The sequence below is a fragment of the Centroberyx gerrardi genome, chromosome 5 (assembly GCF_048128805.1).
Source record: "Centroberyx gerrardi isolate f3 chromosome 5, fCenGer3.hap1.cur.20231027, whole genome shotgun sequence".
In the NCBI taxonomy this organism is placed as follows: Eukaryota; Metazoa; Chordata; class Actinopteri; order Beryciformes; family Berycidae; genus Centroberyx; species Centroberyx gerrardi.
This window is the reverse complement of record NC_136001.1, coordinates 32,233,903-32,256,402: the sequence shown is the minus strand read 5'-3', so window position 1 is coordinate 32,256,402 and position 22,500 is coordinate 32,233,903. Positions and strand designations below refer to the sequence as shown.

Genomic DNA, 22,500 nt, shown 5'->3' with positions numbered 1-22,500 from the left:
AAGGACACTGGGTGATGGAAAGATGAAGGCAGAGGTGTGAAGTCGAGCGTTGGATCCTATTTGCCTTCCTTTCTGCCTTTTTCCTCTCCTTCCCTTTCTCTCTCTCTCTTCCTGCTCGTTTAAGGTGAAAATGGAGATATGATAATATTTTGCTTCTGTAGCTACTGTAGTTTCCTAAAATATACAAAATTATCAGCAAAAATAACTATAAGTTATTAGTTTATACACTTGCATACCAGCTACTTCAAGTACAACAAGCACAAAATTAGCTAAAACCAAAAAAACGATCATCGACTGCTGTTATTTTGCATCCACTCTTAATGCAGTGAGTCACACTTTTTCTTCACCTTCATACATGACATGTTCTAGTGCTGAATATGTCAGCTGCCCCAATTTGCTATATTCTTATTTATATTCTATTTTTCTTCGGTATATCCTGCTACTATTTGCTGCTGCAGCGTCTCAATGTCCCCATAAGGATCATTAAAGGGGCGGTAAATAATCTATAATCTATATCGTCCTATATTCATATTATTCCCATGATGTCACATGCATATATGATGCTTTACCTGTCATTTGATTATCAGTCCCACCAGGATTTTGCAGAGTTTTTTTGTGATTATTGCGGCCAAAAATGCTTGATTTTGCTGCGGCTTTTCTCAAAAATTGCGATACAGTTTGCGAGGTTTTATGTGCTCTTTTTGCTGTAAAATTGCGGGAATTGGGAAAAAAAATGTTTTTCTCTCACTCTCTCTCTCTCTCTCTCTCTCTCTCTCTCTCTCTCACTCACTCACACACACAGCCTCCCCCTATTCTCTCCCACTCTCCGTTTAACTCTTCCAAGAGCTTGAATTTTGCACTCACCTCGATTCTTGCTGCTTTTGTTTTGTTTTGCACGGTCTATGACAGTAATTTTTGTTGGCAGGTGAGTTTTGTTCATCTTCCACCTGAACGCGCGCTGCGATGACGTAAGTTACCACGACACCAAATGCGACAATTGGTCCAAATCACAAGCGGCCTGTTGATTTGGCCGTTTCATGCGGAAAAGTTGCGGCAATTTTGCAACTGCAAGCTCTCGCAAATATTGTGGAGATTTCTTGAATTTGTGTTAATTATTGCGATCGCAAAATCGCAAGTTCCTGGAGGGACTGGATTATAATCATCTGTTGATTTATTACAATCAACCTGTTATTTTTCCTACCAAGCTGGCTGTGCGTTGATGGGACAGAAAACTATGAGTTGGCGAGCAGAAGGAACTGCACCAACATCAGTAGAGCTACAGAGAGTTTTTCTTTCAAAAAAAAAAAAATGAGATGAGAAAATGAGTTTTGAAAGCCAGAAATCTCACCAGCTGGTGAAGTAATTGGTATTGATCCACAGCTCTATCAATCCCCTGCAGCTATACTGTGGTTTATGGGGCAGTAAAACTCACTTCACTTCTTATTGCCCCTTTAAAGTTTAGTTTTATCTTTCCATGAAGATCTTATAGAAACATCAGCATGCTGCCACAGAGAAACCTTCTAAAAGGGTTCTGCTGTGGTAGAAGACTAAAGAACCTTTTTCCGGTGCTGTATGGAACCATTTTGTTAAGAGTGGATTGAAGAACTGTCTTCTTCCTACGGTGACCGGACGTCCCGGTTTGTCCGGGATTGTCCCGGTTTGTCCGGGATTGTCCCGGTTTCAAGATGGGTGTCCCGAGTCCCGACAAATATCTGTAAAACACTAAAATGTCCCGGTTTTCAACATTCACTACCAAATTGTCCCGGTTTTCACCACAATTAAAATAATAATAATAATAGTATTATACTTGTTTTCAGTGCTTACAGAGCCGTTTATCATGTTCTGTCCCGCTCATTATTACCTAAACCAATCAAAAAACATAAACAATGCACCGCGTGTCTGAATGTTTTGGTGGATTTTTGGAGACAAAACATAATTTTCTGTTTGCTGAGGCGCTGTCCATGGTGCTGAAAGGTGCAGTCAGGTGTGCTAAGAGCTGAAATAATTGTCCCCCATCCTGATGAAAACGTGCTGCGTGCATAAGTGCATACATGTGCGCGTGCATGAACGTGCGGTACACTTAAGGGTCCCGGTTTGAGGGGTTTGAAAATGTGGTCACCCTACTTCTTCCTCCAAGTCAAATTCCCTGTGTATGGGCTGTGCTTGCTGAAGTGAAACGATCTTTTTTAACGGGTGTTTTTTTAAGAGTGTTCAGGCAGCTGAACTCTACCTGAAGGTTGCTGGTTTGATTCTCAACACTTAAAACCAATTTAATGGTCTTGTTGTCATTATGGTCAATAGGGATGACATCATCTGTTCCGCCAGCCAGCAGTGTCACAGATTAACATGCATGCATGAGTGCACACACACACACACACACACACACACACACAGTGCACTGAGACAGCATTGTAATAGGAGAAGCGTCTCTCTCCAGATTCCCCCGGTCGCGCCTGGCTGAGTAACACACTAATTAACCCTAATTTCACTTAGCAGGCGAGGATCACTCACACACACACACACACACACGCACACACACACACACACACACACACACACACACTCACACACACACACACACACACACACACTCACATACACACACAAATTAATTTGGACACACAAAAACCATGACACCTCACGCTTGAAGACACAAATGAAAAGGCATGCAGTCACACACACACACACAGACACACACACACACACAGACACACACTCTCACACACACACAGACAAATTAAGCAGCTCAGATCCAGACAATCATACCACACATGAATGAAAACAAACACACACATACAAATGAAGGACGATGACACATGTATACGCAAATTAAGTCACACACTCTGCACACACAGGGTCTCAGGGAAGTGTGTGTGTGTGCGTGTGTGTGTGTGTGTGTGTGTGTGTGTGTGTAGTGTTGCAGACCTCTCTTGTTCACTGTGTTGGCATCGGCTATTCCCCTGACACACTGCATGTCTGACAGCACCTGAGCTTCACACACACACACACACACACACACGCACACACGCACACACACGCACTCACACACACACATACACGGACACAGGGACCACAGATACACGCACATACAAAAAAGGGACAGACACACAAATACATACACACACAATGACAGACAGTGGGGTAGGCAGCACACACACACACACACACACACACAGATACACACACACACACACACACACTTGGACGTTCTCAGGAGAACAGTCTGTGTGTTCAGATAACAGATGGTAATGACAGTTTCTGTCCCTGGACTATCATCCAATCAAAATGCCACTCAGAAAGTGTACACACACATACACACACACACACACACACCACACACACACACACACACACGCTCCAGCCTCCCTCCAGATTAAAACATCCTTCACACCAAATAAGGTTAACAGCATAATTCATGCCAAATATTCATTGAAAACATAATTTAGGCCGACGTGTCTCTACAGTCAGAAAGTATTTCAGTAATGCAATTTAGATTCCATTAAAACACAAGCACACTTCAGCTCCCTCCGGACCGCCGTGTAATTCTCACCATATGTAGATGATATTGTATTTAATAGAGATGAAAACATAATTTAGGCCAAATATATTTACGTAGAAAGTTGTGTTAGCCAAAAAAGCAAGTCAGCCATCCAATTAAAGCATCAAAACATGCTCTCCTATCCTCTCATCATCCTAAAACACAGAAGTTTTCAACTCAAGATGTTTATGCATGACGTCGGGACTGTCAATCAAATGTCAATCAAAATGTCTCAAAACACTCTCCGTCCAGTCAGTATTACAACTGCAGTTTACATTGAAGCTGCTGCTCCTATCCAGGCAGCAGGTCGGGGTTCAGTGTGACTCTTCAACAGGACACATGTGGACACACACCGGCTGCTGCAGGGATCAAACCTGGGACTTTTCAGGGGATTTTTCGGAGATTGTCCTGTTGGTCAGGGTTAGGGTTAGCTACTGAATAACGAGAACAGAGACGCCAAAAACATCCATGTGTCCCGTCCATCCATGCTAATGCTTTAGCATCCACTGTGTTGAGTGATAGTAGGACACTCGCATTATCTCAAAGTGAGAAAAACAGAACTTGTAGCACTTTGAAAGCTGAAAGGTGAGTGATCTAAAATTATATGCGGACAAGTCTGGCAGTTTGTGTAAGAGATTGGTAAAATTTACACAAAATATGATACAAACATACTGTACTATGTTGAACTAGCAGGGACTACTTTCCCTGTTTCCATAGGAAGTGAAGGTGGTGGGTGATGGGAGACTGTGTGCAGCTAAAAATCACTACGCAGTGGATGAATACAAGGTTACTCACCTTAAATAGTTCCAACAATGAATCTGGCTTCATCAGCTATATTGAGTTAATGATGTTTCATTTTTAAATTGATCAATATACAGGTCATATCATAAAAACCACTAAAACGTTTTTATGCGCTCCTCCATCCATTCAAAATCACACTTAATTCTGCAGAATACATGAACCAAATGAACTTTTTCTCCTTTTGAAACCTTTTCTTAACCAATTTTACAGTTAAAATGACTTTCAAACCACGAGAAACAAACAGAGGCAGACAGACAGAGACATATTCTCCACCTGAAAGCAGTTCATGTCCACTACTCCTGCACTTTTTTTCCCTTATATAACCTTTTTCTTTACTTTCTTTTTAAAGTAAATCCCATGACCGGCCGAGATGAAGACAGAGAGCGACGGACAGAGAGACGGAGGATTAAAAACAGAGAGAGAAACAGAAGGAGACTGAGAGGACTAAAGCAATGTAATTACGTCTGACAACAACAGATAGCTGTGATGCTCTAATTGTATCAAAGGCCTTACAACAACATTAGCCGACCTGCTCAGTACATCAATATCCTGCTCAGCGGGACAGCGCTGCACTTCTGTCGTTCACACGGGCCGGGGCGGGCCGGGGCGGGGCGGGGGGGTGGTGGTTGAGGTGGGAGGGGAACCACCGGGTCTCCTCCACATGTTGGCCCTACAGAGAGGGGGGGCGCTGTGCAACATACACCTTTACAGGGATTTAATGTCTTCAATGAAGGGGTTTGATGCAGAAAAATACAAGAGGGAGAGGGGAGGAGAGGAGAGCAAGAAGAGGAGCAGAGTGGAGAGGAAGGAAGAGAAGAGAAGAGAAGAGAAGAGTGTAAAATTGAAATTGAAGAGACAGTAAGAGAGACAAGGTAACAGAGTGAGAGAAGAGAGAGAGAAAGGGAAAGAAAGAGGGAGAGAGAGAGGGGAGTTGGGGGAGAGGAGAAAGAGTGAGAGACAGGAAGATAGAAAACTGTGAGAAAGAAAGAAAGAAAGAAAGAAAGAAAGAAAGAAAGAAAGAAAGAAAGAAAGAAAGAAAAGGAGAGGGGAAAAGAGAGGCCGAACAGATAAAAGCATCAAAAGGAGAAAGATAGAGATAGATAGATAGATAGATAGATAGATAGATAGATCAAAAGGAGAAAGATAGATAGATAGATAGATAGATAGATAGAAAGAAAGAAAGAAAGAAAGAAAGAAAGAAAGAAAGAAAGAAAAAGAAAGAAATAAAGAAAGAAACAGTAGAGATCTGAAGGGTTGGTATCTACTTCTAACCTTGAGAGGAGAGAGAGTGAGACATAGACAAATCCCACAAGAGAGAGAGAGAAAGAGAGTGAAACTAGAGGAAAAGAAGGGAAGAAACAGACAGCCAGATAGATAGAGAGAGAGAGAGAGAGAGAGAGAGAGAGAGAGAGAGAGACAAAGGGAATGAATGAGTCCCTCTGTGAGTCCCAGTCACTACTCTGAAGTCTGTTCAGTATTCTGTACTCAGCATTCTCACAGCGCTAATGAGCAACAGCCAAACACACACACACACACACACCTCAACACACACACACACACACACACACACACACTCACCCACACACACTCACACAACCACAAACCAGACTTGTCGCCCCACTTTTTACTCCACGCACACTGCTCAGACTTATCAAGCGCCGCTCTCCCTTCACACATTTAAATTCACAAGAAACGCTGTAACGTTGTACTGGCAGTTTACTCAATAAAAAAACAAAACAACAACAACAACAACAACAACAACAAACCGGCAGAACGCACCTTTAACGATGAGGTCGGCGTAGTTGGAGACGCCGGAGCCGCCGTCGGAGCGGATGACGCAGCGGTAGCGGCTGGTGCTGCGCTGCGACGTGTCGCCCACGCTCACCGTCGCCGAGAAACGCCGGTGGTTCACCACCCGGGTCACCATCAGCGCCGTGTCCCTGCCGTTCCACTGCTGCATGATGGGAAAGACAGAGAGACAGAGAGAGGGACAGATAGACAGAGAGATAGATAGATAGATAGATAGATAGATAGATAGATGAGGAGAACAGAGATATGGAGGCAAAGAGAAGAACAGTGTCAAGGAAGAGCATTTCCTTTACTGTAACTTAAAAAAAAACACCAATAAATTAAAGAATTTGTGCAAGTTAAAGGAATAGTTCACCCAAAAATTTTAATGCACAATCCACAATGCAATCGTTTGGCTTCACAACACGCTTGTTTTGGGGGAATTTTATAGTATTTCTAGTTTATTTTTTTCCTTTTTGGAGGTCTAAAGAAACTCTCCATTCACTCAGCTGACTTGAGGGTGAGTAGATAACGACTAAATTTAATTTTTTTAGGGTGAACTATTCCTTTAATGTCCTGAACCTTTAGTGGTATTCCCTGTCAAGACAATCTTCAGGTGTGTTATGATGTAGGTGAAGAAGCTAACTGCTAATGAGTGGCACCTGTCAACCTCTCTCTCTCTCTCTCTCTCTCTCTCTCTCTCTCTCTCTCTCTCTCCCTCTCTCTCTCTCTGTATCTCTTTCTCTCTCTCTGTATCTCTCTCTCTGTCTCTGTATCTCTCTCTCTCTCTATCTCTGTATCTCTCTCCCTCTCTATCTCTGTATCTCTCTCCCTCTCTCTCTCTCTGTATCTCTTTCTCTCTCTCTGTATCTCTCTCTCTATCTCTGTATCTCTCTCTCTCTCTATCTCTGTATCTCTCTCTCTCTCTCTCTGTATCTCTCTGTCTCTCTCTCTCTCTCTCTCTCTCTCTGTATCTCTCTCTCTATCTCTGTATCTCTCTCTCTCTCTCTCTCTCTCTCTGTATCTCTCTCTATCTCTGTATCTGTCTCTCTCTCTCTCTCTCTTTCTCTCTCTGTATCTCTCTCCCTCTCTCTCTATCTCTCTCTATCTCTGTATCTGTCTCTCTCTCTCTGTATCTCTCTCTCTCTCTCTTTCTCTCTCTCTGTATCTCTCTCTCTCTCTGTATCTCTCTCTGTCTCTCTCTCTCTGTATCTCTCTCTTTCTCTTTCTCTCTCTCTCTATCTCTGTATCTCTCTCTCTCTCTTTCTCTCTTTCTCTCTCTCTTTCTCTGTATCTCTCTCTCTCTTTCTCTCTCTCTCTCTCTCTCTCTCTCTCTCTCTCTCTGTATCTCTCTCTCTCTCTCTCCCTCTCTTGAAAACTGGGGATTGGGAAATGTTCTGTGCAGTCTAGTCTGAGATTCACTACTCTTGGCTTTTTGAGGGAAGGCAAAAGGTGCAAGTTAAGTCAAGTAATGCTGTTATTTATGTATTTATTTATGTATTTTCTGCTGTTTCCATGTTTAATGGTACAATGTCGTTGAAAGAAACTCGGGTGTGTAGGGGATGAGGGTTTGTATTTATGTATGTGTGATTTGGTTTTACCCTTTTTTATTCTTTGAATTGTCTTGTTGTTGATCTCTAACTGGAAACGTTTGTGCTCTCTCTCTCTCTCTCGCTCTCTCTCTCTGTATCTCTTTCTCTCTGTATCTCTCTCTCTATCTCTGTATCTCTCTCTCTCTCTCTCTCGCTCTCTCTCTCTCTGTATCACTCTCTCTATCTCTGTATCTCTCTCTCTCTCTCTTTCTCTCTCTCTATCTCTGTATCTCTCTCTCTCTCTCTCTCTGTCTCTCTCTCTTTCTCGCTCTCTCTATCTCTGTATCTCTCTCTCTCTCTCTCTCTCTCTGTATCTCTCTCTGTATCTCTCTCTCTCTCTGTATCTCTCTCTCTATCTCTGTATCTCTCTCTCTATCTCTGTATCTCTCTCTCTCTCTCTCTCTCTCTCTCTGTATCACTCTCTCTATCTCTGTATCTCTCTCTCTCTATCTCTGTATCTCTCTCTCTCTCTCTGTCTCTCTCTCTTTCTCGCTCTATCTCTGTATCTCTCTCTCTCTCTCTCTCTCTCTGTATCTCTCTCTCTGTATCTCTCTCTCTCTCTCTCTCTCTCTCTCTCCCAGACCCCGCCTTACTCACCTTTCCTTTTATTTTAGTAAACCCAGGTCTTTATTTGCAGCTAATGCTGTTTGTGTCCCTTCATGTGTCTTCCCTTTGAGCCGGGGTCGTAAACAGGTGTGCTCACACTGTTCCTGTCCAAAAACTGCCAGCTTTGTTTTTTTTTACATGAAAGTGAGCTGGGATCAGTCACTGTGTGGGGGAGGGAAAGCGCTTTGTGCCAAATGTGCCATCAGGACACCCCGAAAATCCAACTTTGTCAGAGGAGTGCTCCTGGACGTGGGCTGATTGTTTGTGAGCTGATGAACGACAACAACAGCCAGGATGAAAACGTAAGAGCAGGAAGTCGGTGGAGGCTGCTGCTGTGATCGTGAGCAGTCGGTGTGGAGCGGAGCGGCGGTGCTGTGGGAGCTCCTGCTAAGTGTTTGGCAGCTTGACATAAGTGGTATTTCCTGGTAGTGGCAGCTTGTTGTTATGTGCGACCCGCTTTGTCAAATTATCAGCACAGAATGACGTTTTTGTTTTTTTTTTCTCTACAAAACAAGCAGCACGGTGTGTGAGCGGCACTGCTACAAGACAGTAGAAGAAGAAGATGCTGAATTTTGCGGACGTTATAAAAGTGAGGAGGTCAACTAGACCGAACCACCTGGGAGAAGGGAAGTCAGAATTTACTTTACGGTTACCGGGTCAGATTTTAAAAGCAGCAATTGGACCTGTTACACTGGCATTCATTCAGTCATTCATTCATTCATTCATTCATTCATTCATTCATTCATTCAGTCATTCATTCATTCATTCATTCATTCATTCATTCATTCATTCATTCGCTGCCATTTTGGCCAGGTCTTGCTTGAAAAACAGATCATTGATCTCAAGTGACTACCTGGTAAAATAAAGGTTAACTAAATAAAATCATTCATTCATTCATTCATTCATTCAATCAATTGCAGGCATTGGATGTCTTCATTTCAATAACTTCCCTAAAGATTTTTGTTCATCACTTAGAACTTACAATAAGACTTTTTTCAGTACAGGACCAATCATTATCAGAAATTGATTTTTAAATCTGCATCATCTTTTAAATCACTTCTTAAGCCATTTTTATAGACTTGTTTTTATGTAGCTAAAGACCTTTTATTATTGTTTCTGACTTCCCTTTTATGACTCTTGCCTTGCTTTTATATTTATTACCTTGTTTTTTAATGCTTTTGCTGTTGATTTTATGTGGTGTTTAAAACCTTTGTAAAGCTCTTTTAACTTCAGTTGAAGAATTATGTGCTCCTCTTTGGGTTGAGAAAACCTCCCACCCTTGGTCTTAAGAAAACCTTTCAAAACCAACTGGATGAAGTCAGATATGCATGGTGCTCAAGGCCTTGAACACTGTCTGAGTTCCTGAAAAGTTGACATTTTGGAGATCCAAGGTTTTCACGGGACAGTGATGATTTGGCTGCTGCTCTGAAGTTCACGCTGCGTCTCTCTGTCCCGACCGGGAGCAGAAGTCAGCTGAAGCGAGCGGGTCAGATGTGAAATCTAACAAGCGTCCTGTCGCCATGTTCTGCTTTACATACAGTACGACCCCCCCACTCTGTCCTCACCGCCGCAGCTTCACCTGCCTGCTGCAGGAGAGCAACTCCCCAAACTCATTTGGAGCAACATGCTTTCCCCAGCAGATCAGCAGTCACAAGTCTCACTGCTCTCCATTGCAAATGTCATTACTGTACACTGGCAGCTTCTCAGTGGTATACACACACACTCACACACACACACACACACACACACACACACACACACACACACACACACACACGCACACTTGTACAGTTGGAGCAGAGATGGAGTCATTGGGGCGAAGCAGAACAACTATTTCTAATCAACCCTGAAATAGAGCTGGGAAGGCTGGGGATGTTTGCTACAGTGTACTTTTATTTTATTCATTTATTTTATATAAATGGCATAAAATAAATAATATAAACATTTCCTTCCCTGGCCTTTTGAATTCATGGGCTTTGTTGCACTATATGTCATGTTTTGCTAAACAATTTCAATAGATTGTCACTTTAAAATGGCCTCATTGCAGTGCAGTAACCTGTGTATTAACTTATGGAAAAGTATATAAGTACACAATAATACTGTGGAAGTTCTTAATTAAAATCTCCTGAATGCAGAATGTACTGTAATGTAAAAACACAATGTAGGGTATTAGGAAGCACAAGCACAGTTTTATTAAGTACTTTTCCATAGGTTGATATGCCATTGTACAGTTTTACTCAATATATTTATTTGAAGATAAAATTTACTTGATGGGTTTTGTCTCAAATTGAGATGTCTACCATTTAAAAAACTAACATATGTTCTTACAAAATGATTGACAGCACAAAATCTTAAAAATATACTGACAATATTATTGCAGGATGTATCCAGTCTATAGGCACTGCATGATTAACATCTGATATTTTTTTTCCCCAAAATGGAAAAACTCATATGCACAGTATCCATTTAACAATAAAAATGGAACAATCTAGCATTACAACATGGAGTTACTTACCTGGAATCATAGTTTTATCATGTTGGAACAAACCCTCCTTAACACAGGTTATACATGCATATAACCTGTGTATATAAACATTACGAACCTGTAGCCACAGTTTGTCGTGCTGGGACCATTTCCCCCCGGCGGTGCACTGGAACGTGGCGTTCTGCCCCACGTTCACCTCCACGTTCTGCAGCCGCAGGAAGTGAGGCGCTTTACCTGCAACACACAGGGAACAGGACAGGGAGCATTTAGCAACTGCACTTCATATAAAAATAGGGATAGAAAGGACGCTCTTTGGTGTTCTACGTCAAACTATTCGAAGTGGATTAGTCCTGCGGGACGTCCTGTAACGTAAACGGTCAGAGAGTCGTACCTTTTGTTTCTGAGTGTATTGTTCACACACTATCTGTGTCATGTCAGAGGACCATTTACACAGGATAAAGGATATCTGTGATTTCACTTAAATTACTGCTAGTATATAGGCCTAGTAGTTTATAGGATAATGAAATTTGCTGAAATCACCAGTGCCCCGGACTGTACGGGGTCAGGCATTTTCAATTTGTCACTTCCTGATTTACGATACGATATGATACGATACAATTTATCTATATCTATTATCTATATGGGGAAATTTGTTGCTGCTGGTTTTCCATACAATAAAACAATGCAAATCAATAACTCAACATAACACATTTAGCAAAGGTTGAAGTTTGCCCTGAAAATGCATCCAAAACCTTTCATAGATTTCACTGCTGCCTCCATTTTCCATGACAGCAGGAAGACAGATATCGCGCGTCTAGAAGGCGAAGAAAAATAAATTGCACGCCAAAAACAAATTACGTCTTAAGTTACTGTGAGTTAGGTAATATTAGCCCCATGTGAAAAGGGCTTTAGGCTATTTAATCCAGTAGAATATTCGTACACGTGTTGTCACATGACCTGAGTTTTCCTAAAAACAGCAGGTAATCTCCTCTGGACTTGTTTTACTTTCTAAGAATCACAGACATGGCAGATTCACACTGGATTAAAGTTGCAGATGCCGTCGTTAGTAATTATAATTGCAGGATCTTCCCCAGCAATGCTAATCCAATTTGAATTTGGCTTCGTTTCATTGTCTGAAGAGAGAGAGAGAGAGAGAGAGAGAGAGAGAGAGAGAGAGAAAGTCATGGGACAGACATGAGGCAGATGAACAGGCAGACAGCGAGGCAGGCGGCCAGACGTTCGGTGACTTTGGCTCGGCATTGAGGCCGGCCTGCGACTGGTTAATTTCATTTTGCCCGTCTGCAGACGGAGATAAGCCCAACAGAGTCTGCATCGATCATTTAACAACGATAATTCACCCTGACGCTAACGACGCTGTGGCAGAAGACAAGGACTTGGAAATTAAGTGGGATTTTTTTTTTTTAATCTTTCTTTCTTTGCTTCTTTCTCCTTCCCTCCGCTCCATTTTCTTTGATTTCTGCCCTCTTTCCTCCTTTCTTTCTCCCACTGACAATACAGCCCTTCTCTCTTTCTCTCGCTTCCCACCGTTTATTTGCCCACTTTGACTAATCTGATTAGCGACTGGCACAAACAAGCTAAGTGTTCTGTGCCAAGAGTTCAAAGAAAAACAAACCTAGCAGAGAGAGAGAGAGAGAGAGAGAGAGGGGTGGACAAGAGGAGGGGAAGGAAGAACGAATGAATGAAAGAAAGAAAGAAAGAGAAACAAACAAGCAAGGTACAAGAGAGCTGGGAGAGGGGGAAGGAGAGCGAGGGAGAAGGGGGAAATGGAAAGAGAAAAGAGAAGGAAGAGAATGACGATAAAAGATAGAAGGTGGAAGAGAGGAAAAAAGTGATTTCATTTTATTACATTTACTGGTTTAGATGCTTTGGAATTGCTTCATCAGTCGTTCATCCCGATAAACCGAATTGAAATGAACTGAATTGAAATTGGAAGAGAGAGAGAAAAGGAGAGGAAACAAAAGAGGGAAAGGGAGAAAATGAATGAACAAGATTGCAAAGAGGTGAAGAATAAAGAGAGAAGAGGGAGAGTGAGTGAGAGAGCAATACAATATTACTAATAATTAATTATAATAATTTGATCTGATACCTGACTGCACATAGCTATAGAATACTTTGTTGGTCTATTTTATGTTTTACTTCGTCTCTGTATCATGCATATCAGAAGGTATTTATGTTAATTTTGTGACATTTCAATATGTCACCAAGACAAATTCCTGAACATTTATCGTATTTGGCAAATAAAGTGATTCGGATTCAGATAATAGTACCCAAGTCATGGGTTACATGGGAAAAGGGTTTTTTAACGGGGAAAAAAAAGCATAAATTAATACTTTTCTGTAAATGTCATTGATCTTTGTTTATATTGGTGGATGTTTGCCTCATAATGATCAGACTGGAGGGTCCAGATCAGCCACCTTTTATTTAGCTCTACATCACTGATCACTATTAACTTGATGGTGCTGCATGTAGCACCTTTAAGAGAGAGAGAGAGAGAGAGAGAGAGAGAGAGAGAGAGAGAGAGGGAGGATGAGGTAACTGGGCCAGAGTGTTGCAGTAAGCAGCCCAGAGTTTTTTTGTGAAGCAAAGTGTTTCTGTCAGATTTGAGTGATGAAGACCCTGGTTTGGACCTTCTTCCTGCCTCTCTGCAATCTGTCTGCAAGCCTCACAATCTGTCCTGCACCCGGCGCGTGTGTGTGTGTGTGTGTGTGTGTGTGAGAGAGAGTGTATGTGTGTGTGAGAGAGAGAGTGTATGTGTGTGTGTGGGAGAGGGAGAGAGAGACAGAGATAGTGTGTGGTAGCTTGAGACAGATGATGCTCAGCAGGGCTACAGCTATACAGGGTCAAGCATTATGAAACACACACACACACACATAGATACACACACACACATAGATACACACACACACACACACACACACAGTGACTTACGGCAGGGGTGGGCCAGAACTCGTATGTCGTCGATGGCGATGAAACCTGGATGGCCTTGAACTGAAACTGCCTCGAATATTACCTGAAAGAAAGAAAGAAAGAAAGAAAGAAAGAAAGAAAGAAAGAAAGAAAAGAGGTTACACTCTTGCCAGTAAGCCAGTTTTCCTCTAAGAGTAAGGAAGCCATTTCTATTTTTTTTCCTTTAAAAAAACCCAGACTTTTCCTTCCAGAAACTGCAACATCTTGAAGCCCCTGCAAAGCTCACATGGAAACCCCGAGGGAATGTTCCGCTAAAAGTCAGCAACTCTTCCTCTCTCTCTCTCTCTCTCTCTTCCTTCATCCCTCCATCCTTCCTTCTGTCTCCATCCTTATGCCAACCACATATGCCATTCCTCCTTCCTCCTCTCCTCTCCTCACTTTCCCCCTCTTCTTCTTTACCCTTTTTCTCTCTCTTTTTTTTTATCACTCCAACCTCCTTCTCTCGCTCTTCCTCCTCCCTTTCTCCAATGCCTCCCTCCGTCACTTCCTTCCTCTCTTCTTTATCTCTCAGTTTTCATCTTTCTTTCTCGTTTGTCTCTCTAAGCTTTCCTCAACCCCCCCTCTCTCTCTCCCTCTCGCTCTCTCTTTCTCTCCCACTCTGCCTTTCTCAATGTCTCTCTCCCTATTTTACTCTCTCTCCCTTTCTTCTCTCAGCTATTCTCATCTCTCTCTCTCTCCTTTTGCCTTTGTCTCTCTCTCTAGCTTTCTCCTTTACTCTCTGGCCCTCTGTCTTCTTCTCTCTCTTCTTGCTCTATTCTTTCTCTTTTTGTCTTTTTCCTCTCTCCCTCTCCTCCCCTCTCTACCTCTGACTCTATCTCTCTCTCCCTCTCTCGCTGTATCCATCTCTCCCCTTCTCTATCATTATCCCTTCTCTCTCTCTCTCTCCTCTCTCTCTCCTCTCTCTCTCCCTCTCTCTCTCCTCTCTCTCTCCCTCTCTCTCTCCTCATTCTCAGTCTGTCCGTCAGACTGCAGTGTGTTTTGTGAGTTTTGTAAGGTGACAGGCGGTCAGCAGGGCTGTCAGGGGGCCACGCTCTCCTGACCCGCACACACACACACACACACACACACACACACACACACACACACACACACACACACACACACACACACACACACACCTCTGCGCTGTGCTTGTCAGGAGCCTCAACAGTGTGAGCTGTGACTCAGTCTGAATACTAAAGACTTCTGGGGAGACTTTTCACTCTTCCTTTCCCTCTACAAATGCATCATCCTCTCTTCTCCTCTCCTCTCCTCTCTCCTCCTCTCTTCTCCTCTCCTCTCCTCTTTCCTCCTCTCTTCTCCTCTCCTCTCCTCTCTCCTCCTCTCTTCTCCTCTCCTCTCCTCTTTCCACTCCTCTCCTCTCCTCTCGCCTCGTCTATTTTCTTCTCCTCTTCTCCCTCCTCCTTTCTTATGTTCTCCTCTCATTTTCTTTGCTCTCTCCTTTCCTCTCCTATGTTTTCCCCTTTCCTCAATTCCTCTCCTCTCCCCTTGGCCTAACCTCACTTCTCTCCTTGTTTCCTCTCCTCTGCTCTCCTCTATTCTCCTGTTCTCCTCTGCTATCTTATCCCTTCTCCTCTGTTGTATCCCCTCCTCTTGCCTTAACTTTATCTCTCTCTTCCTCTCTCCTCTCCTCTGTTCTCTCCTTTCCTTTCCTCTCTTATGTCACCCTCTTCTCTCATTTCCTCCGCTCTCCTCTTGTCTCCTCATCTCATCTCCTCATCTCTCCTCTGTTCTCTCCTCCTGCCTCATGCTTCTCCTCTCCAGTCTTCTCCTTTCTCTCTTCTGTTCTCCTTTCCTTTCCTTTCCTTTCCTTCTCTTTCCTTTCCTCTTGCGTTAACTTTACCTCTCTCCTCTCCTCTCCATTTGTATTGGCTGTATTATTATTATTACTATTATCATTATTATCATTCAGTGACAACATGTTGTACCACGGTGTTTAGCTGAGTTTGTCATTTCATGCCCATTCTTCAGTCGCTGGCCTTGGATCAGTTTCCCACTTTTTACTACAGTCAGAGAAGTCAAAAACACCAATCTCTGCTTTTTCATTCCTGAACTGAAGGTCGCCATCATCGTTTATGTGTTGAGTGAGTTTCATGAACACTTGGCCCGGCCCTTGAAACCTGTTAAAACTGCCCATTGTAGAATTTCATGGAGGCACCTTTCAGTTTCTTTGTGGAAGTACAATACATGGGTGTTTCATTCACACTGCAGGCCTATTCAGATTCGGTTTTTATTGTATTTTTTTGGTCTGACTGCTCACATTCCCTTCTGAAAGAGACCCACATCTGATATAGTTTGAGTGGGTCACCTGCGGGTGCATGAACTGTCGAGCAGCTGTAGTGAGCGCTGGGTTTTATCGCCCCAAAAATACATTGTTCATTGTTAAAGGACTGATGTGAGAAACGACTGGAGTCTTGAACTCGGCTTTGAGGCTCTTGGTTTTTGGTCGACACTGCAGCAGAGTTCGGCTGTGTCTCCTCACGATCTGTCCGCTCTGGTTTTGTTTGAATGGAGACGTCTCCCCAAACACTAATTACATGTGTGCCTTCGCTGTCTTTCTGCTTTATTCACTCACAATGTGCATCTAAAAGCGGGAGTCAAAGAGAGGATTTGATGTATGATTTGTTGTGTTCTTTTATCTTTCTATTTTACTTTGATTTGATTCTTTTAATGCAATGCATTTTGCTTGTTCTTTTATATGAATTTTGAACATGAATTCTTCTATTGATGTAAAGCACTTTGAGCTGCATGTTGTGTATGAAAGCTGCTATACAAATAAAGGTTATTATTATTAGTAGTAGTATTATTATTAGTATTATATTTCTTCATTTTTCCCAACCAAACGGACGCAGAGTTACGACGACAGAGATCATGGAGACACACGTCAAAACACATGACTTACAATCTCACAGTTCAGACTGCGGTCGCACGGCCACGCATCAGATGTGTGACAGATTTAGGACTAAATATGAATGCGGTACAAATCAGAAATAAAAAGATCAGATTCCATGTCTTTATTTCTGTTGACGCTGCACTAAAAACATCAGATCTGTGTCACATAGGAGGGATAAAAATCAGAATCGGGTCATTTTCAGCTGCAGTGTGACCAAAGCCAAAGAGACAACAAGTATTCTTTTCTTTGTTCCTGAAAAACAGTCTTCTGGTATTCATCCGACAACAGCGGCAGACTGTCTGACTATCTAACAGCCACCTGAATGCCAATGCCTATCCACCGCCACACATATTATTGATGCTCACAATTTAGCCCCTTGAAGAAAAGAGAGAGAGACGCTCTGCCCTGAAAGCCTGTTTCCACCCTCCGAGTGGTTTGTCGTTAAGTATGACAATGTTTTTGTCCTTTATGAAAAGAGAGCTTGTGTCTCTTCGCTGCAGGAGATGACTCCTCATTAGAAAGAGAAACACACACACACACACACACACACACACACACACACACTAAAAACCCACGTAAAAACACTGGGCTAGCATCCGTGCCCGGGCTCTGTGTGTGCGAGGCAGGGGAGCCTTCATTTACTGAAAGCAGCTCAGTCATTAGGTAAAACACAGTCACTTTTGTGCTTCTGCAATCAAACAACGCAGCAGGGAAAGGCTCTGTACCTTAAACAGGCCGGCACACACACACACACACACACACACACACACACACACACACACACACACACAGGCCCAGACTCATTAAATAGCATGTCCATTAGAGGCCTGTTAAACTGTGTTTTCAAAAAGTTCACTAGGATAAAATGAGATTTTAAAGTCGTATTAACAGAAGTAGCCATATCAAAATGTTTGTTCATTGCTTGCAGGACGGCTGCTGCACTGCTGTTCCACATCTGAGAGAAAATGTTCAACTTTTGTTCCCTTTTCAGCCAACAGAAAGATGCAAAGACTGGTGTGGCAAGGAGCAGTTTGATTAGAGATTAGTTTTATGTTAGAATATTAAATAGTTTTGGGGAGATTGATCTGTTGGTCATCCATGTGCCAGGGTTAGGGTTAGGGTTAGTCTCCATGCTAACACTTTAGCATGTTGAGTGATAGCAGGTGACTAGCATCATCCAAACTAAGAAGATTGACCTTTCCAGTAATAAAAACATATTGTTTTTTTGTATTATATGGCCTGCAAATTCATAAAATGTAAAACTGAAATATCATGAACTCTGTATGCCTGATAGGCAGTTTTATTTTTGGAACTATTTCAGGCGAGCAACCTTGTATTCATCCGCTGCGTAGTGATTTTTAGCTGCACACCTTCACTTCCTATGGAGACAGGTTAAGTCGTTCCTGCTAGTTCAAACTGTGTTATTTTTGTATCATATTTTGTGTAAATTTTACCAATCTCCCACACAGCCTCATATCATTTAAGATTACTTACCTTTTAGCTTTAGAGCTGCTAAAAGTTCTAATTTTCTCACTTTTGAGATAATGCTAGTCGCCTACTATCACTCAACATAGTGTCTGCTGAAGTGTTAGCATGGAGCGCCGGAGTGAATGATGATCTGTGGTGGAAAAAAAAAGATGATTTTGGTGTCTTCTCATCACTTAACAGCTAAGTTGACCCAAAAACTTTAAATATTCAGCTCTATCTCCAACCTCTGACAAAGAATAGACACCAGTGGATGTCGGACAGTGGTGACATGAGTCATACCAATGTTTGAATATTGCTAATTTAATAAAAAACACCTTTTTTATTGTACCTTTAGAACGCCGCGTGTCAAAAAGGAGGGGGAAAAATCTGAATTTGATTGCTCTCAGGCCCAATATGTGTGTCCGCAGATTAAAATAAATATTTCATTAGGGGGAAAACGATTAAACGGTCAAATAGCCACAGGCAGTGCAGTTCAAATATCAAATATTGGCCTATCCGCCTGACACATGACATTAGGGAGTGTAATTACAGAGGCTCTTTCAGCCCATCTGAATCTTATTAAAAGAGGAATCTAATCTCTCTCTCTCTCTCTCTCTGTCTTTAGATGATGGGCAAAGAGGAGGAACAGACAGTTGTAGGCTATTATACCAAAAATCGTAGCCTAATCACTTCTCTCTATTATTTTGAAAGGGCTATTATATATTATCATTTTTAGTATATATTAAATGTATTATAACCCGCTTTTGCAAGATTGGTCAATTTGACGCTCATGCAAGTAAAGTGAGAGCGTAGGGTGTGTGTGTGTGTGTGTGTGTGTGTTACCTGGTATGAGTTAGGCCAGAAGGTAGAAATGGCCAGCTCTGCCTTCACCCAGCCTTCAGTCACGGTATCTGAAGCGTTCCACACCGGGTTTCCCTGAGAGCCTCCATTCACCTGCACACAGAGAGAGAGAGAGAGAGAGAGAGAGAACGAAGAGAAAAAGAGAAATACAGAAAAAAGAGGTTATGAAGAGTGTATCTGCAGGTTTCAGAAAGACAAATAACTTTTTATAGGAGCTACATGCAGTGTTTTTAAACATCAATACAGCATCGTCAAAGTAGTTCTGATACCTTGATATACTGTAATTACCGTAAACAAATGAGAGCATGGTGGAGATGATTGGCAGCCTCTATCTCACACCAGTGGTATTGTTAGTGCTAGCGTTTCTCCACATTAAGACTACATTTCCCATAAGCCCTGCTGCTGAGGAAAGAGCCTCTTCAGTCCAAAGGTTTTCTCTTCTCAACAATTATTTATGGTTTGCTTACCGTTCATTTAATTAACCGTTCATTCATTCATTAATCCATTCTGTGTTTTTGTTCTTAATTCATTTATGCATTCATTTTTTCTTTCGTTCATCAATTTATTCATTTCTTCATTCCTTCACACATTCAGTAATTCATCCATTGATTCTTTCATCTGCTCGTTCATTCATTTCCACGACTTCATCTCCTCTGGATTAAGTCTCATTTCTCTACCTGTTCATCCACCAATCCGTCCTTCTATGCTTCCTTTCCCTCTCTTCCTTCTCTTCTTTCCCTCCATCTATCCTTTCTTCAGTCCAGCCACACCTCCCCTCTTACCCTCCCACCTCTTTATTCTCTCCATCTGTCAATCCTTCCCTCTCTCTCTTCCTCCGCACCATGATATAAAACATTCACTCTCCCAGGGCCAGACCTCTATCTGCTCAACAACAGAGAGAATTCATCCATGTATATGCACACACACACGCACACACACACACACACACACACACACACACACACGCTCTGGCCCCGTTTCGTGGCGTTTGTGATGTACTCCTGTATCTCTTGTTCTTACTATTCCCTGTTTTATTATTTCTTGTTTTATCTGTATTTGTGCCCTTTGGTTTCTGTAAAGCACTTTGTGATAAGCCTGCTTACTTTATGAATAAATTCGACTTCCCATACACACACATGCCACACACACACACACACACACATACACGCATACAAACACACACATTTTAATAGCGTCATATAAAATTCAGTATGCCAGTACTACCTCTCTCCTAGTAAAGAGGGAATAGAGGTCTGTCTGTTTACCCACCTATCTGTCAATCCATCCATCCCTCCCTGCCTGTCACACACACACACACACACACACACACACACACACGCACACACACACACACACACTCAACACCCTAGGGCTAGCTCCATCCCTACTTGACAGAGAACAGAGGTCTGTTTGTTTGCCTGTGTATCAGTCTGTCCATGCCTTCATCCATCTATCCATCCCTCTCTCCTTGTCAATCACACACTCACACACACACACACACACACACACACACACTCTCTCTCACACACACACACCTTGATGTAGACGTTGAGCGTCCCGGGGCTGGCTCCGTCCCTGCTGGACAGGGAGTAGAGGAAGTCGATGCAGTGTGTGTCGTTCTCCTTCAGGGTGGGCATGTACAGGTGGGCCTTCTGCCCCGACGCCCGGCCCGACGCGTTCACCACCATGAAGGAGCCTGAGGGAGCGGGACAGAGAGAGAGAGGGGCTCAGAAATATGATAATACAACTGTAATAGAGAGATAGATAGATAGATAGATAGATAGATAGATAGATAGATAGATAGATAGATAGATAGATAGATAGATAGATAGATAGATAAATAGATAGATAGATAGATAGAGTACTTTATTTATCCCCGAAGGGAAATTCCAGTGTTGCAGCAGCAATTTACATGAATGACAAAAAACACACATAACTTATAAAAACACACACAATGAGGTAGGTAAAAGTCAGAACACAGAATTACAAATATATATATATACAAAAGCTACTATAAATACAACTACTATTATATATGTGGGGGAGGAGGAGTAGGAGGAAATCCTTGACCTGGGCCTTTCACTCCTGCTTTAGAATATTTAACTGTAAGACATATTATATTATATTCTTATTAATGTACACTTTAAATACAAAATGTGCATTGTGCATTCAGAGGAGGAGTCTCCTGTCCCGGCACAGAGGGGAGTCATGGTAGATGACTATTGCGGTGGGCAGGAATGACGTCCTGTAACGGTCCTTGTTGCAGCGGAGCTGAAGGAACCTCAGACTGAATAATAACAATGTGTAATAACAGTGTGTTGACATGCAAACTAAAAAAAATTCAGAAACAGAGTTTGACTAAGGCAATTCCCCGATTATTCAAATCCAACTCTGACTGAATCATGTAAACTGTGTTTTTCCCCCTTATCACATTACTAGAGTGCATGGAAACGTGTCAATCGAATTATAACCTGATTATTATTATTAATGTGCATGTAAACACATTCAATGCCAGTGTTAATAATGCTGATGCTGAGGCTTCTGATGCTCACGCTGACAAAAACAACAATTATAGTGTAATTATAAGTGTAAACCAGTGGAATATCAGAGAAAGGGAGTGTTAAAAAATCTGTTTCTGCTTTCCAGCAAGTAAAAGCAATGAAATTTTGATATGAGAATACAAGAAAATAAAAGTTGTGTCATTTTTTGGGCATAAATTGTATAGGTGTATGGTGTGATAGGTAGAATGAGCTAAAAAGGCGAAAGAGGCATTTTCTATACTTTGACTTCTACTTCAGCGTACAATAAAACAGGTTAGACTGGTTTCCAGCTAGGGCTGAACGATTTGAAAAATATCTAATTGCGATTATTTTGACTGATATTGCAATTGCGATATGATTTGCGATATTAGAGGGAATGATAATTTTTACATTATTATTCTCATTTTCATTGAAAAACGTATTAAAATGATTACGGTGTGATTTTTGCGGGGATCTGTACCAAACAAAGATGTTTTCTTAAGTCTGTAGAATATGATGTGTGGGCCAGGACATCTCTGCAGCACGACAATATTTAATTTAAAATGGTGTTTTGACACACATTTCGCCTTTAACAAATATTGCGCCTCCTGAGATTTGAAAATTGCAGTAGGCCATATTGTGATTTCGATAAAATTTCGACTAATTGTTCAGCCCTATTTGCTATATTGCTTTTTTTGCATCACAGATCAGCTGATTGCAAAACTGGTTAGACTGGTTTCTATGCTGTATCTATTGTGACTCAGATCGGTGTATTTCACAACTGGTTTAACTGGTTTCCTTTCTGTTTCTACTGCAGCTCAGATCAGCACGCTGCAGAACAGGTTTTAACCTGGTGAACGCTTCTTTGCTGATTCTATTGTGGCAGAGATCAGCTGGTGGTAGGACGTGTTAGACTGGTTTCTACTCAGTTTCTACTGCAGCAGAGATCAGCTGGTGGTAGA

At 42.1% G+C, this 22,500-nt stretch overlaps 1 protein-coding gene across 9 annotated transcripts in view; it reads right to left on the bottom strand.

The window, feature by feature from the left end:
• ptprt (protein tyrosine phosphatase receptor type T) overlaps positions 1–22,500 on the bottom strand; it is a 359,275-nt gene that overhangs the window by 296,244 nt on the left and 40,531 nt on the right. For all 9 annotated transcript variants that reach the window (XM_078283910.1, XM_078283906.1, XM_078283907.1 and 6 more), the window contains exons 2-6: positions 20,555–20,715; positions 19,002–19,112; positions 13,760–13,841; positions 10,929–11,044; positions 6,119–6,293 (exon numbers count right to left, since the gene is read on the bottom strand). In XM_078283910.1, the coding sequence (XP_078140036.1) occupies positions 6,119–6,293; positions 10,929–11,044; positions 13,760–13,841; positions 19,002–19,112; positions 20,555–20,715 (645 nt within the window). The remainder of the gene's footprint in view (positions 1–6,118; positions 6,294–10,928; positions 11,045–13,759; positions 13,842–19,001; positions 19,113–20,554; positions 20,716–22,500) is intronic.